Here is a 15723-nt window from a genome sequence, read left to right on the forward strand (position 1 = left end):
CAATGTACTCAGATATTTTCATGTTTGTCTTCCACATTAGAAGGTGAGCTCTTTGAGAGTAGGACTGTTTGAGCCTTTGTATTCTCAGTGCTTAACATAATATCCAGCACATAGTAATCATCTAAGAAATGCTTTGCTGGAGTTTATGTTTTAAAGATGGGGGAAATCTCTTTTTATTTCCCTAAATTAACCATATTCTCTAACTTAAGGAAACAAGAAATGTGAGGGTCTTGCAAACTAATGGTGCGTTTTTTTCTAGATTTTGTGCTTGAGTTTTTTAAATGTATACAAGTAAGAGTAATGAAAGATTTCTTGAATTTTGATCAAATAACTTTTCTGATACTTTTTAGGGGGAGGACTTATCTAATAACATTTTAACTTACTGAAAGATTCATCTTATTAAATGTGGAAATATGAAAATTGCTCATATTTAATTATCTTCAAGTTCAGAGTCCTGAAAGTCCATTAGACTATTAAAATCATTGTCAACATAGAACAGGCTCAGGAGCTTTAAAAGCCACAAATTATTTCATCATTATCTAAATTAATTCTGCTACAGAATAAATGAACTAGACATTTATTGTTATGTTAATTAAACAAACAAAAACTCAAGAATCATATGAGACATCTAAGATGCCTGGTTTAGGAGCAGTTAAAAAATAGTTTTTGATATTTACAATTTAAACAAATTGCTTATTAAGTAGCCTGATAGGTTATTTCCAGGGAGAGAAATTTCAATCAGTGCAGCAATCAGGGGAAAATCTCCAAGACAGATTCATGAACAAAGATAAAAGAATAACATCCAAAAAGGTCAGTGGAGAAGGAAGTTACAACTTGGAAAAGGAAGCTCAACTTGAGTTGCTATGACAGAAGTTCTGGGGGATTCTTCTTTGTGCATTGAGGCAACGCATGCTGACCTCCTTTGCTCTGATAAACCTTCAGTTTCTCAGAGCTTAAGTTCTTAAAAACTAAGAACTCTAAATGTCTGAATTAGAAGACAGATTTATATTGTATATACCCAATTGGAGGCCCTAACAGGGATCTACTAAGGTAGGGCCTGATTTTGCTGGACTAGAGCTCCAGTGAGTGCATCATCAATTCTAGGCATGGGCTAGTACGCAGGCTTCAAGCACTCTGACAAACAGAGAGGAAGCTTCCCCTACAAACAAGGCAGCTTTTTTTTGAAAAGTGACCTAATGAGGCAATTTGTAGCACAAGACAAGGCTAAATTGGATATCACTAATCCATAATTCTTTTTTTTAATTATCCTCTCAATTGCAGGTCAATAAATGACAGAAGTTTTGTTCTCTTTACTGGGAGAATTTATTTCAGTGACAACTTGTGGATGGTTGGTAGTCCTATATACTATTGTTATCTATGGTATAATGGAATTCTTTATAATATTTTATTAGAAGAGGAAAAGGAAAAATTAAATGCAGTCATACCTCCTTTGATGGAAATTCTTCCAATGGAACGCCTTTAAATTAAATCAAGTGTATTCCAAAACAAACAACCCTTCATAGACCATGAAAGGATTTCTTGATGATTCAAATGATTCAACAGCAGTGTTCCTTCCAAACTGCTGTGCAAGGTAAAAATACTTCCCAACACAGGTCTTATTTTTCTATAAACATTGGGAAGTAAACAAGGTTGACCCAAGTCAAAATATCAAGCTCGTGAAGGTATAATGAAGAGAGTATTGTACTTAGAGATGGAGGACCTAGGTTCAAATCTTTGTTGTTCTGTTTACTACCTGGTTGTCTTAGGCAAGTCATTAAACTTCTCTAGGCTTCAGTTTTCTCATCTGTAAAATGAGAGGGTTGGAGTAGATCAATCCATCAATCAAATACATGTATTCAGCCACACTATGTGATAGCCATTGTGCTACATGCTGGGAATACAAACCCAATGAATGAAATAAGCTGTACTCTTACAGAGCTTCTGTTCTCTCTTTCAGCTATAATATTTATGATTTGTAGATTGTTCTTGTTTGCAGTCTCTTCTTTCAGTTGGTCCATCAGTCCATAAACATTTATGAAGAGCCTACTCTGTGCCAGGTACAGTGCTAAGCAAGGGGGATATGAAGACTGGCAAAAGACAATGCCTGTCCTCAAAGAGCCTACAATCTAATGGGGGAGATAACATGCAAACAACAATGTATTAAAAGCTCTATACAGAATAAATTGGAGATAACCAATGGAGAGAAGGCACTAAAATTAAGGGAGATCAGGAAGTACTTCCTGTAGAAGGCGTGATTTTAGCTGGGACTTGAAAGAAGTCGGGGAAGCCAGAAGGTGGAAATGAGGAGGGAGAACATTCCAAGCATGAGGGACAGCCAGAGAAAATGCCAAGAATTAGGAGACAGAGTGTCTTGTGTGAGGAGCAGCAAAGAGGCTGCTGTCACTGGATTGCAGGGTACATGGAGGAGGAAAAGAGGTGCAGGTATAAGAAGAATGGAAAGGTGTTGGGGCAGGGGTCAGTTTGAAGGGCTTTGAATGCCAGAGGATTTTTTTTTCCAGTATTGCCTTTTTTAAGACAGTATTTTGGGTTTTTTTTAACCAATTATATATCAAGAAAAAATTTAGCATTCATTTTTACGAGATTTTGAGCTCCAAATTTTTCACCCTCCCTCCCTCTCCTCCACTCTCTTCCCCTCTTCTGAAAATGGTAAGCAGTTTGATATAATTTTTACATGTGTTATCAAATAAAACATATTTCCATATTAGTCACAGTTGTGAAAGAAGAAATATATCAAAAAGGGGAAAAACACTAGAAAAAATAAAGTGAAAAAAATATGCTTTGACCTGCATTTAGAGTCCATCATTTCTATATCTTGATATGGATAGCATTTTCCTTTGTGAGTACTTTGTACTTGTCTTGGATCACTGTGCTGCTGAGAAGAGCCGAATCATTCATAGCTGATCATCACATAATGTTGCTGATACTGTGTACAATGTTTTCTTTGTCCTGCTCACTTCACTTTGCATCAGCTTGTACAAGTCTTTTCAGGTTTTTCTGAAATCTGCCTGTTCATCATTTCTTATTGCACAGTAGTATTCCATTACATTTATATACCACAGCTTGTTCAGCCATTCTCCACACCAGAGGATTTTATTTTTGATCCTGTAGGTGATAGGGAGCCACTGGAGTTTAGTGAGTAGGGAAGGGTAAGCTTGATATGATTAGACCTGCACTTCAGGAAGATCACTTTGACAGCCAAATACAGGATGAACTTGATAGGGGAGAGACCTATGGCGGGGAGAGGGAGGGAATAATGAATTCAGTTTTGGAAATACTGAATTTAAAATGTCTACAAAATATCCAATTTGAGATGTTCAATAGGCAGTCAGAGATGCAAGACTAGAGATCAGCAGGGCCTCTTTCTGGGTTCTTTCCTATTCTCATTGGACTCTTCATTAAGACCTCTAGCATTCTTAGTCTTCCAATCAAAAGAGGAAAGGATTTCTTATGAGCATTTACATTTATTAATTGCTTACACTTTAATGTGACTGGATTTTAATTAGTCTGCTAGCTTCAAACAGTATTTTTAATTTTAATCTTTTTGTCCTTAACAGTAGAATGAAAAGTTTGTCCTGGGGAACCCTTGTGACCAGGACATACACATGAAGATACAATTCACACCTCCTAAGCTTTAGGGCCACTAGTGTCTTGTGGTCATGTTATCACGCTTCTCCCACTGGATCTGCTCCCTACTGGTCTCATGAGGCATGCTGTCTTGGGCAGGAATATAGTATGTGCCAACCTCATGGACATGGCATATTGTTTCAGCCAAGGCATTGCTCCCAAAACTTAGCTCAGTTGCTACATAGCATTGATTGTACCAAGCATTCAAAGTCAGTCAGTCAATCAAAAAAACATTTAAGTGCCTATTATGTGCCAGGCACTGTGCTAAGTGCTTGGTACACAAAGAAAAGTAAAAGACAGTTGTTGCTCTTGAAGACCTTGGAGACACCATGCAAATAGCTATGTACAAACAAGGTCTATCTAGGACAAATTGGTAATAATCAGTAGAGGGAAGGCAATAGATCATGAAGGGCAAAGGTGGTATTGCTGCTGGGTGAATCCTTCCCCTGGACTGGAGATCCAAAGGTCACTTCCAAGATTACATCTATTAAAATAATCATGTGATTCTTTGTTTTAAATTAATTGATCTGCTATGTTTATAGTTCTCCTAAAGTTTAATAAATATTAAATTCCTGGGTATAAATCCAAGCCTGTCATACAGTAAATCTTTTAAAATGTTGCTATGGCTTCTTTGCTAATATTTTGTTAAATATTTTTGTGTCAATATTCATTAGGGATATTGTTTTCTTTTGATTTCAGGGACAATATGTGTCTCATAGGAGGAGTTTGGTAAGATGCCTTCTTTTTACAAACAATTTATACATGTAAAGTTTCCCCTTGCAGCTCACTAGCCCAGTACTCTACTATTGATAGGTTTGGTCCCTGAGGGTTAGCTGTTAACTACTTCCAGAATTCTAAGGGTAACCCTGTGAGTGACTATTCTCTTAAAATTAGCTCAAGGGTCCCCACTGGTGTGCTTCCCTTTAATTAACCAGTAGATAGATAGGGTTTTTAATGACAATTCTTTCCTGCTTCTCCTCCCTGTCTAACTATTCCTTTTCAGTCTTCTTTGCACAATCATCATTTTTGTCCTTTGCCTTAAGTAAGGTTTACACAAGCCCTCTTTCCTGGGTTTTTTTTCCTTCTCTCTACAGTTTCTTTCTTGGTGACACCATCAGCTCCCATGAGTTCAAATATCGTCTCTATCCAGATATTTCCCAGATAGATATATCTAGCTATAGACTTACTCCTTAATTCAAGTTCCGTATTAACAACTGTCTCTCAGACTTCTCTAACTGGATGTCATTGTTGGCATTTCAAACTGAACAAATCCAAAATGGATCCTTTTAACTTTCGCCCAATTTATCCCTTTTCTGAACTTCCCTATTTCCATCAAGGGAACCACCATCATTCTATTACCAAAGTTCACAGCTTAGGAGCCATTCTCAACTCTTATTTTACCCTACACTGAATAATTTGCTGAGCTTTGCTGATACTATCTCCACTCTACTTTCTGTATCTGTCCCCTTCTATCTATTCACACTGTGATCACACCATAGTTCATGCCTTCATCACCTCTCCATCTGAACTAATATAACATTGTCCTAATTGGTCTCATGGACTTGAGTCTCTCCAGTCCATCATAGCTGCCAATTTTGGATTCCTAAAAAACAGATCCAACTCTGTCACTTACTTGCGCAGGAAGCTCCAGTGACTTCCTATTTTCTCTGGCATAAAATGTAAACTCTTCCATTTGGCTTTTAATGTTCTTCACAATTTGGGTCCAGACTATATTCCCTGGATTAATGCACATTATTCTCCTTCAAATACTCCACATTTCAGCCAAAGTATCTTATTTGTTGTTCCCCATACATAACAGTCCATCTCACATTTCTGTACCTCTGCACAATTCTGGAATCTACTCCCTCCTTATCTTACCTCTTTAGTTTCCTTCAAATCAGCTCAAATGCTACCTCTTATGGAAAATCTATCCTGACCTCCTCCTAGTTGCTAATACCCTGCTGTTAGGGGCGCTCTGGACCTGGGCCTCCTGAAAGGGTAGTGAGACGCCAGGGAGTCTGGACCTGCTGACGCAGCAGTGCCTGTGTGGCTTCTGTTACGTCAGTACCGGGGCGGCTCCAACTGGAAGGGCTCCACCTTCGGGGAGGAACTGGGGAGGAGCTAACCCGAAACTCCCAATATAAGGAGCACCCCAGAGAGGGTCAGTGGGATTTTGTGTAAGATTTCTGGTACGCCATTGCAATAAAACTGCTTGTCGCATTCCGGTAGCTGCCTGGTGATTCTCCTCTCGCATCCCCCGGGAGGAGCCGGAGACGTCCGAAGACCCGTGGGCAGGGTGAGTGTGAGGCGGTAGTCGGGGAGAACGGGGTGCTATTGTGGGGCATACCCGTCCGGCCGCCGACAGCTGGCGCCCAAACGTGGGGCTTGACCAGTGAGGCCGCTCCTGCTCCCAATAGATAAGGGGAGCGGAAGACCAGGCAGAACCCAAGGAGACAGGTTGAGCCCTTGGGATGGGACCGAAGGTCTGTAAAGCCCGTGTTGAGCCGGAGGACAAAGGCGTACTCGCCTGCCAGATCTACAAGGTCTGTAAGGAGCAAGGCGTTAGAATTCAGATAAGAGCATGTAGAGAGTGGGTGGAGAAAGTTTGGGTAGTTAGCCCGTGGTTAGAACACACGGGGGTAGATCTGCAGAGATGGGGTTTGGTGGGCCAGCAAATGGCCTCTTACCATAAAACAGACCCCACATTCTTAGACCCCAAGGATTTTGCGATTTACTCGGCGATTGGGGCTGCCCTATCGCCCCAGCCACCCCCTATACGGGACGAAAGGGGGGCCCAAGTAGGGGCATCCCTGGCAGGCTCGGATGATGACGATGAGGAAGAGAAAACTCCCGAGCCAAAATCCATCTACCCTTGGGAGGCTTTACAGCAAGGCAAAGAGGACTTCCCATGTCCCCCTCCGAGGGAGGGGTTGTTAGCAGCCCCCAAAAGGAAGGAAGAGCAGAACTCCCTAGGCAAAGGAGGTGCTTCTTTACCGCCTCGGCACCTCTTCAAAGAGGGAAAAGAGGAACAGACAGGCTGGCATAAGTGGGAGGGAACTCATGAGTTCAGGGAGAAGGAGGAAGGGGCCACTGCCCTGCTGGCAGAGATGACACTGGGGCCGCGGAAAGGCTTTTCGTTCAGTACAAAGGGTGCAGCTGCAGCCCGGCCCCCACAGAGCCTGCTGTCCTTCAGCCTACGCCAGGCTGTGAAGGACGGGGAGGATGTAGATTGGGCAGAGTGGGACTCCCCGCTGGCACTACCGGTGCTGATAGAAAATCCAGGCGATATAGACGAGGACAGATATCACCGACCTGTTCCCTTTAAGTTTATTAAAGATTTGAAGGAGGCAGTCCAGAAATATGGCCCAGGCTCAGCCTATGTACAAAAGGCTTTAGAATCATCCTGCCTTACGCTCCCCTGGACCCCATTCGATTTTCAGGAAGTTGCAGAGGCGATTTTTGAGCCCGCCACGGCAGTAGCCTTCAAGGCTTACGTCCGTAGGGAAGCGCAGAAGTTTATTGCAGAGCATAATATTGCAGACGAGCAGGATGCCTTAGACATGATTTTGGGACAAGGACCTTATGTGTCTTTACAACACCAGTTAAATTATGACGACCTGGTGAGGAGGGCAGTGAATACCTGCCACATTAAGGCCCTCCAAAAATTAGGCACTCCTGGGAGCAAGGTCTCCTTAACTTCCCTCAAGCAGAGGAATAATGAATCACCCCTGGACTTTATTAGCAGGGTGCAAACAGTAGTCCATGCCATCTTTGGCAAGACGGGCGCAGCACCACCTCTGATAGTGCAGTTAGTGAAGGGAGGGCTGTTACCGCAATATCGTGCAGCGCTTGCATCGCTGCCACATAATCCCTCCCTTGATCAAATTATTGACAAAATGATGGATTTGCCACACCGAGACCCTATGACCATGATGGCTTCATGCCTGGAAAAACAAACTCAGTTGATGGCACAGTGGGGCGGGAATGGAAGGAGGCTTACTTGCTTCAACTGTGGGAAAGAGGGGCATATGAAGAACGCTTGCCGTGCGCCATTTAACGGCATTAAATGCTTCTCATGTGGCAAGTTAGGGCATGTAGCCAAAAACTGTCGTTCCATGCTAAGACCATTGGAACTATCCTTACCCAGTCAAACTGCCATTTCTGAAAATGAGATTTTAAAGAAAGAGTTAGATGCCTTGAGAGCCTTTTGTGATTCAGTTAAACAAGATAAGATTAAGCTCCAAAATGAACTGGCCCATAAGGTGGCAGAATGCAAAGCTTTGGCATTAGAATGTGAAAGAGTCAAGGAGGATTCTGATGACCACATAAAGCAGTTGGAGGATGCTTTAAAAGATGTGCAAAAGAGAATGTATGATTCAGAAGGTAAAGTAAAGCAAATGCAGACTCATTTTCTTGCTCTAAAGGAGCACTTGACGAATGAGGCAGCTTCAGGAAATAACAGATTAACAGAAGAACTAAGGGAGCAATTGAAAGAAATGAAAGCAAAATATGAGGGAGCTTCTGCTGAAGCAGGAAGGCTAAAGAACCAAATCAAAAGAAATGAAAAGTTAGTAGAGGAATTTAAAAGGGATAAAGGGAGACTAGGAGAAGAAAATAAGCGACTACAGAAAGAATTTAGCATGTCTGAAATAGAGCGAGAGAAGAGAGGAAGAAAAGCCTTGGAGATGGAAGGCCAATTAAAGGAGTTAGCAACAAAGTTGGCCCTCTCCATCCCTACGGAAAAATTTGAAAACATGAAGAGCTTACTATCAAATGAAGTGAATGAGAAAGCAAAAAAGTTCGTAGAGATGGAAAGGGAATATGAAAAATCACAGGCTGAACTTAGGCAGTTAAAGAGAGAACTTGAGAACTATGAAGCTAAGCTTTCTCAACATGTTAGGCCAGAAGAACATGAACAACTTAAAGACAAATTTGAACAAAAGTCAGGTGAATTTGGAAAGAAGATCACTGAGTTAACTTTGAGGAATCAGACATTACAGAAAGAACTTGAGAAGGTTGGTTCAGATAATAAGCTACTAAACCAACAGTTGCAGAACTTAGAGATTGAGATGCTGAACACAAAGCCAATGAATGTGACACAAAAGTATAAAGAAAGAGAAATGGAAACTGAGAAACTTAAGCCACGGATCAGGCCACATTCATAAGAATCATATACAAGATGGCCAAGATCAGGGGTGTACAATCACTCCCCGAATTACAGATGTGGCTACCGGAACAGAGCAAGAGGAGGAATTTGCACACTTGGTAGACTCCAAGGACAAGATACCAGAAAAAGGCAACTTAGCATATGGTCCGAAGGAAAGAATGAAGTCTTCTTTGGCCCCTTCCCCAACTCCTCACTTTCTGAAGAAGTTAGTAAGAGAAAGCTGTCTCTTTAAGAGACCAGCCAGCGATCTGCCTCTGATCATCTTAAACGCAGGGTCTCCACAACCCCAATAAAGCATGGCACCTGGCCTCCGTTACATCAGAGGGCCAAGCAATTTGTGCATAGGATTCAAAAATCCTCTCTGTGTTTTTTGTCTCTGTGTCTGTGTGCTGTATCTGTGTTTCTGTGTGTGTGTAACCTGACACCCTGTAATGTCCACTGTCTCTTTCTCTCCCTCCCTGACTCCAGTCTCTTCAGAGGAGCGGGAGGGCAGGGGGGGAGAGCAGGAGAGAGGAAAATGTCTTCTTGTTTAACGGTTTATAGTTGTTGAAAATAATGCTCTTTCTTTCTCTCTTCATCCCAAATCTGGCCAATTTGGGATGTGAGGAGAGATAAGAGAGGAGGCGGGGACCTTTTCCCTGAAATTTAAAGAAATGTGTTACTCCTGATTTGATGCTTAAGATAAAGTCAGAATTTCTCATACCATTTGGCACTAAGGCAAATTTGGAAAATGCATAAGGAAGAGACACTCTGAGTCTCCCAGTATGAGGAGAAAGGGACATGGTACCACTGGATCTTTTCCAGAGTCCCACTCACCTTAGACTGGCAAATTCAAAGCTCTCACTTCCAAAAAAGTTTTTAAGGAGTGAACACAGAAGTAAAATTTACTTGAGAAAATTAGAACCATTAAGATCTTGATTTAGCAGATTCTGTTGTAAAGAAAAATCAGTTTATAAGACAAAAGATATTCTGTATCCCCCTCCAATCCGTAGACTCCTTGGGGGGCTAAGAATTCCAGCTCTATGTCAGAAGTATATACAAAGATGTTTTAATTCCTGTGTGGTGAATGAGAATCACCATGAGACTAGTATAGATAAAAAAGTTGGAAAATATTTAGTGACATAACGGTATTAAATCTATAGAGTTGATAAGTACTTTTCAATCTACAACTACAGAGATCCTTATGTGCAATTTAGTGACCCTCATTCCTGTTTGAATTTGAAACAAGTGGTTTAAAGCTTCCAAAACAGAGAAATGAAAGCCAAACGTGAAAGCCAATCTGAACATAGTGTACCCAAAGGACTGTTACTGACTGTTACTGTAGTCCTGAGAAACAAAAATACTTCTTCGGATAGGAATTATCTCCATAGATATAACCCAGTCCGCCCGGGTGAAAACATTTCTAGCTCGCTGTGATTTTCCTACGTTTGCTACTTGGAAAGTTTAAAGTGATTCGTAAATACACAATAGAGAGTTGGCTTCTTTTCAAAATAATTGCCCTGTGTACAAGCTGCTTTTTCTTATTTAGGCTCTTTTATTCTGATGTGCCTTTCCCCTAAAAGTCCTCAAATAAATTAAATCATAATACATAGAAACTGTAGAAATTAAAATACAACCCCTATAAGAAGGTAAAGATCTCTCAGGGACCCCTCAATAATTCCTTAGACCTTTAATTCAGGTGCTGGACTCTGCAGCTTCCCAGCACCTTCCCCCCTTTCAGTCCACAGCCAGGCTCTGCAACTATGAGGAGAAGAAAAGCCTCTATGCTTGGTAAGCCTAATGTATGTAATGATTTGGGAATGCAGTTAATGTCATCTGAAATTTTTCTATTGTACTTCTGAATTGTAGTAAAATTCTCCTACGTTGTAAAATTTAAGTGACTAGATATGAGATTAGACAAAGTGATCTTTAATTTGCATTTTGGTGAAACTACAAAATGAAAACAATTGTGTAAAACTGGTTAAGTTACTTTCTCAGCCTTGCTAACCCTACCTTGTTAAGATCACAGCTAAAACACTTCTGCCAGCACTTAGGAAACTTGTAAGATTGTTAACTAGGTTATTTGGGATTACTGTTTTAGTGTTAAAAACCAATTAAGTTCTGAAGAGATAAAAGAAATTATGTCACCCACCTTTTGACCTAGATTTGTGGGTGGATTCTATTAAATTTTATACGAATATTGATTAGGGTAAAGATGTTGCTTATTATGAGTTGTTATAATTGCTGTTCCATTAATTATCAACCCCCTCTGCCTGGAAGGGAAACCGACTATACCTTCTTCGCAATGATTCAAATTTCTTAGGTCTCCTTTTTACCCAGAATACTGGCCCAGCACATTTTAAACCGAGCTAATTCTAATATGTGATTGCAAACTATTTGTAAAACTTTCCCAAGAAACATGTGAATGGAACTTAGAAATTCATATTTGAATAATTTAAAAGGTGCATATTGTTATTTGGCATTGAGAAATTTACTAACTGTATAACCCTGAGAAAATTCTGTTCACTGTAGTTTACTGTTCAGTAAGGGAATGGTGGTGGAATCCATTCCCAGGGATATTACAAAGATCGCATGATTGTAAACGTGCTTGGCACACTACTTGATATAAGATACATGCTATTTACATGTAACCTGTTTTAAGTTAAAAATAATTGCTTTATATTAACTTTATGTGGATTTTCTTCAATGTGAAGTTTTGGTAATGAGATGAATGATTCTCTGTATTAAGCAATTTGGGGTCCTATCTGCCTGCGGTAAAGCCACCAACATGGAAATTAATTGGTCTTGGTTTTCAAGTTTAAATGGATGATAATTATGGTTTTTTGATATTTTGTTATACGTCTCAAATTTTTCTTATTGCGTAAATTGGTGAGCAGCTATATCATCTGTGTTGTTAGAAACGCAATTTCTTTTATAATCTAACTGTTATTAGGTTCAGAATTGTAATTTGAGGAATCTTAAATTACCAAATTTTGTGTTTCATTGTTTTGCTATCATTTGGGAAATTTGTGAGATCATTAATTAAGCTATTAATGTTGTTGCTTAGTGATAGTATTTACTATGGTAAGTTTTGTGTTCCTTTTTTTAATTATGTGGAGAAGGTGTGGTGATTAACAGTTCAGAATCACGTAGCACTTAGAAATTAATAATATCGGGATAAATTATAAGCTGTCTGAGAAAGAGAGATTTTTCTGAAGGAAAGTTTTGTGCACCCCTTTGCATAATTTTTGGTAAGACTCGACCTTGAATAAGTTTGCTCAGAGGAACAGCAAAAGATAGCACACAGAGTTCTCTATGTAACCCCTTCCTAGGGACCATGTTGCTTCTCCTTATTTTGTAACATTGCCAAGGCCCTTGGAAACTCTCTGCACTCTCTGCACGGGCAAGGTCATCAGCCCAGAAAAAGAACTTGTTTGAGTTATGTAGGTCCTACACAATGCACTTGGCTTGCTGAGGAACTGAAAGTTTATGTACGAGAATGAAAGATGTTTAATTAACTCCCTTATGTATGTGAGTCCTATTGTCATTAAACAAAAAGGGGGAGTGGCGGGTAGGCTGACCCATGCACAGCTCGCTACAGCTACCTTTACTGCCACTGCCAATTTTTCAGCTACCTTTACTGCCAATTTTCTGCCAATTTTTTGCAATTTCGTGATGATGGCCTTACGCCTGCATTAAAGTACTATGCTGGGGACCGGTGTGACAAACAGGAACCGGGCCCACAAGAGGCACCGCCGCCAACTGCGTGCCTTCAAGGCAGCACGGTCTGGTGGAAAGACGAAAAAGGGGTGTGGCACGGGCCAGGGAGGGTTGTAGTTAGAGGGAGAGGGTATCTTTGTGTCTCCACAGATGATGCCACAGGAGAACACGTCTGGGTGCCCCTCCGCCGGGTCCGTGAGGTCGCACCCCCAGCAGATGCAACGACGCCCCAGGGGACGGAGGCCACGACGAAAGAACAGGACTGTCTGGAAACAGAGGGCGGCCTTCACCAACGCCCTCAGCTGCCTGCTCGCCATGATCCAGTTGGTGACCCCGTCCACAGCTGCTCCTGCCATCTTGCCGCCCCTGGCAGCAAAGCCCACGCACTGGGCTGTTACCCCGAATCTCCCGATGTTCCAGTTGGTGACCTGCAGCCCATCCTGTCTGTGTAACCCCTATTCCCTACCATGTTTCCCAGTATGCACTATTAGAAAGACTTCTAGCACTGCCACTACTTTCACCACTGAACTGCATATGCTAGATGAGGTCATTGCGGCCATACAGAATGCCACTATACAATTCAATGGCGACTGGGAAGAGAACTATACCAACGCTAAGGCCTGGTGGGACACTCTCAGTGTCCACCAGTTGCTCCAATGGGCCTCCATTGGAGGACTTGTTCTCATACTAGCCTTTCTCATCTGTTTGTTCCTGCCCTGCTTGATTTCTTGTATGATTGGGGTTTTGCGCCGCTCCTTAGAAGCTGTAAAAGCCGATGTCATTAAACAAAAAGGGGGAGTTGTTAGGGGCGCTCTGGACCTGGGCCTCCTGAAAGGGTAGTGAGACGCCAGGGAGTCTGGACCTGCTGACGCAGCAGTGCCTGTGTGGCTTCTGTTACGTCAGTACCGGGGCGGCTCCAACTGGAAGGGCTCCACCTTCGGGGAGGAACTGGGGAGGAGCTAACCCGAAACTCCCAATATAAGGAGCACCCCAGAGAGGGTCAGTGGGATTTTGTGTAAGATTTCTGGTACGCCATTGCAATAAAACTGCTTGTCGCATTCCGGTAGCTGCCTGGTGATTCTCCTCTCGCATCCCCCGGGAGGAGCCGGAGACGTCCGAAGACCCGTGGGCAGGGTGAGTGTGAGGCGGTAGTCGGGGAGAACGGGGTGCTATTGTGGGGCATACCCGTCCGGCCGCCGACACCCTGCCTCCTGGAGACACACTCCAAGTGCTCCTTTAGGGCAGCGACTGTTTCATTTTTGTCTTTGTATACTCAACACCCCGCACAGTGTTTGGCACATATCAGAAGCTTAATACTTACTAAATTAATTGGATGGCTCAAACTCTAGCCTGTATGCATACATACCCTTTTGAATTTCTAATTTTTTTACCCTCTCCTGAGAGACCTGGACTTCCTTACTTTGTAGGAGTTTGATTTATTTCTTAGCTCTTGAACTTGCTGTTCCTGGCTGTAGCCTATGACCTGACTCCTGGACACTGTCTCTGAGTTGACATCATAAGGCAGCAGAATCCTGTATATTCTTGGGTGAGCAATATTAAGGATGCTTTGCTATGTCATCCATATTGCTAAATGGGGTGAATGAGACCTCTAAGATTTATCACAATATGTACAGTATAGCTCCAACAATTAGCCAGGGAAAAGACTACACCACAGAGGCACCTCTTCCAATAAGGAGAATGGGACACCAAGGAATACTTTGACAATTCCATGATTTTCCTCCAGTCTGGAAAGCTAGCTCAGAGGGTCTTCATCTGAATCAGGGAATGAATAATTATTTTCACTTCTGACACAAGTATTCCAAGAAACTTTAAGGAAATGACTCATTAATTACTTCTTACAGTCTTAAGATAACATTGGACAGTAGTGATGTAAAAATCAGGTTTAAACCAACACCTCACCTCATACAACAAGATAACCTCCAAATGTATACATGACTTAGATATAAAAGGTTACATCATAAAGAAATTAGAGGAATAAGGAAGAAATTTCTTTTCAGATCTTTAAATAGAAAAAGAATTCATGGCCAAACAAGAGATACAAGAGATCACGGAAAATAAAATAGATTATTCTGATTACCTAAAATTGAAAAGGTTTTGCACAAACAAAAATAATGCAGCTTTAATTAGAAGAGAAACAGTTAACTGAGAAAATCTTTGCAGCAAACTTCTCTGGAAAAAGTTCAGTTTCCAAGATGTACAAGAAATTTACTCAAATGCATAAGAACAAGAGCTGTTCTCCAATAGATACTAACAGGCAGTTTTCAAAAGAAGACATCCAAACTACCAACAACCATATGAAAAAATGTTCCAAATCACTAATAATTTTTAAAATCCATATTAACACAATTTTGAAGTTCCATCTCACATCCATTAGATTGGTAAAGTTGACCAAAAAAGAAAAAGAAAATAACAAATGTTGGAGGGGCTATGAGAAAATAGCCCATTAATGAAATATTGGAGCTGTGAATTATCCTAACCTTTATGAAAAGCAATTGGAAATATGCTCCAAAAGTCACTGAATTGCATACCCTTTGACGCAGCAATACTGTTACTGGGCCTATATCTCAGAGATTAAAAAAAAAAAGAGGAAAAGGACCCCTAAGTATAAAAATGTTTATAGTACTTCTTTTAATGGAAAAAAAAAACTGGAAACTAAAGGAATGCCCATCAATTAAGGAATGGCTGATCCAAATTATGATATATGGATGTGATGAAATACTACTGTGCTGTAGGAAATGAAAATATAATGGATTCAGAGGAACCTGGGAAGACTTATATTAATTAATGCAGAGTGAAGTGAGCAGAACCAAGAGTACAATTTATTAGCAACATTATAAAGACAAACAATTCTGAAGTCTTACTATCCCTGATTCATGTAATGACCAACCATGATTCTAGAGGACAGATGATGATTTATGCTGCCTCCTGATAGAGAAGTAATGGATTCAGGATGCAAAATTAAGCATATCTTTTTAGACATGGACAATTTGGGGATTTATTTTATGTAACTATAACTACTTATTTCAAGGGATTTTTTTTTCTTTTAAATTAAGGTGGGAGTTAGAAGAGAGAAAATAAAGGCTTGTTAATTAAAGAAAATAGATTAACTTTGACATTTTGTTAATAATAAAAACTGGTAAAAACTACAAGATGACACCAAAGATAATGACAGCACAATAAATATAGTGTTT

The 15723-nt window shown here is 40.9% G+C and overlaps 1 protein-coding gene across 1 annotated transcript; it reads left to right on the forward strand.

The window, feature by feature from the left end:
- The first annotated feature begins 5908 nt into the window (after positions 1-5908).
- LOC118830148 lies at positions 5909-13369 on the forward strand. Its single transcript, XM_036737044.1, has 2 exons — positions 5909-5941; positions 12662-13369. The coding sequence occupies exon 2, from the start codon at positions 12662-12664 to the stop codon at positions 13349-13351; it is 690 nt and encodes a 229-aa protein (XP_036592939.1). The 5' UTR covers positions 5909-5941; the 3' UTR covers positions 13352-13369.
- Positions 13370-15723: the final 2354 nt, after the last annotated feature.

This window comes from Trichosurus vulpecula, chromosome 8 (assembly GCF_011100635.1).
Source record: "Trichosurus vulpecula isolate mTriVul1 chromosome 8, mTriVul1.pri, whole genome shotgun sequence".
NCBI lineage: Eukaryota > Metazoa > Chordata > Mammalia > Diprotodontia > Phalangeridae > Trichosurus > Trichosurus vulpecula.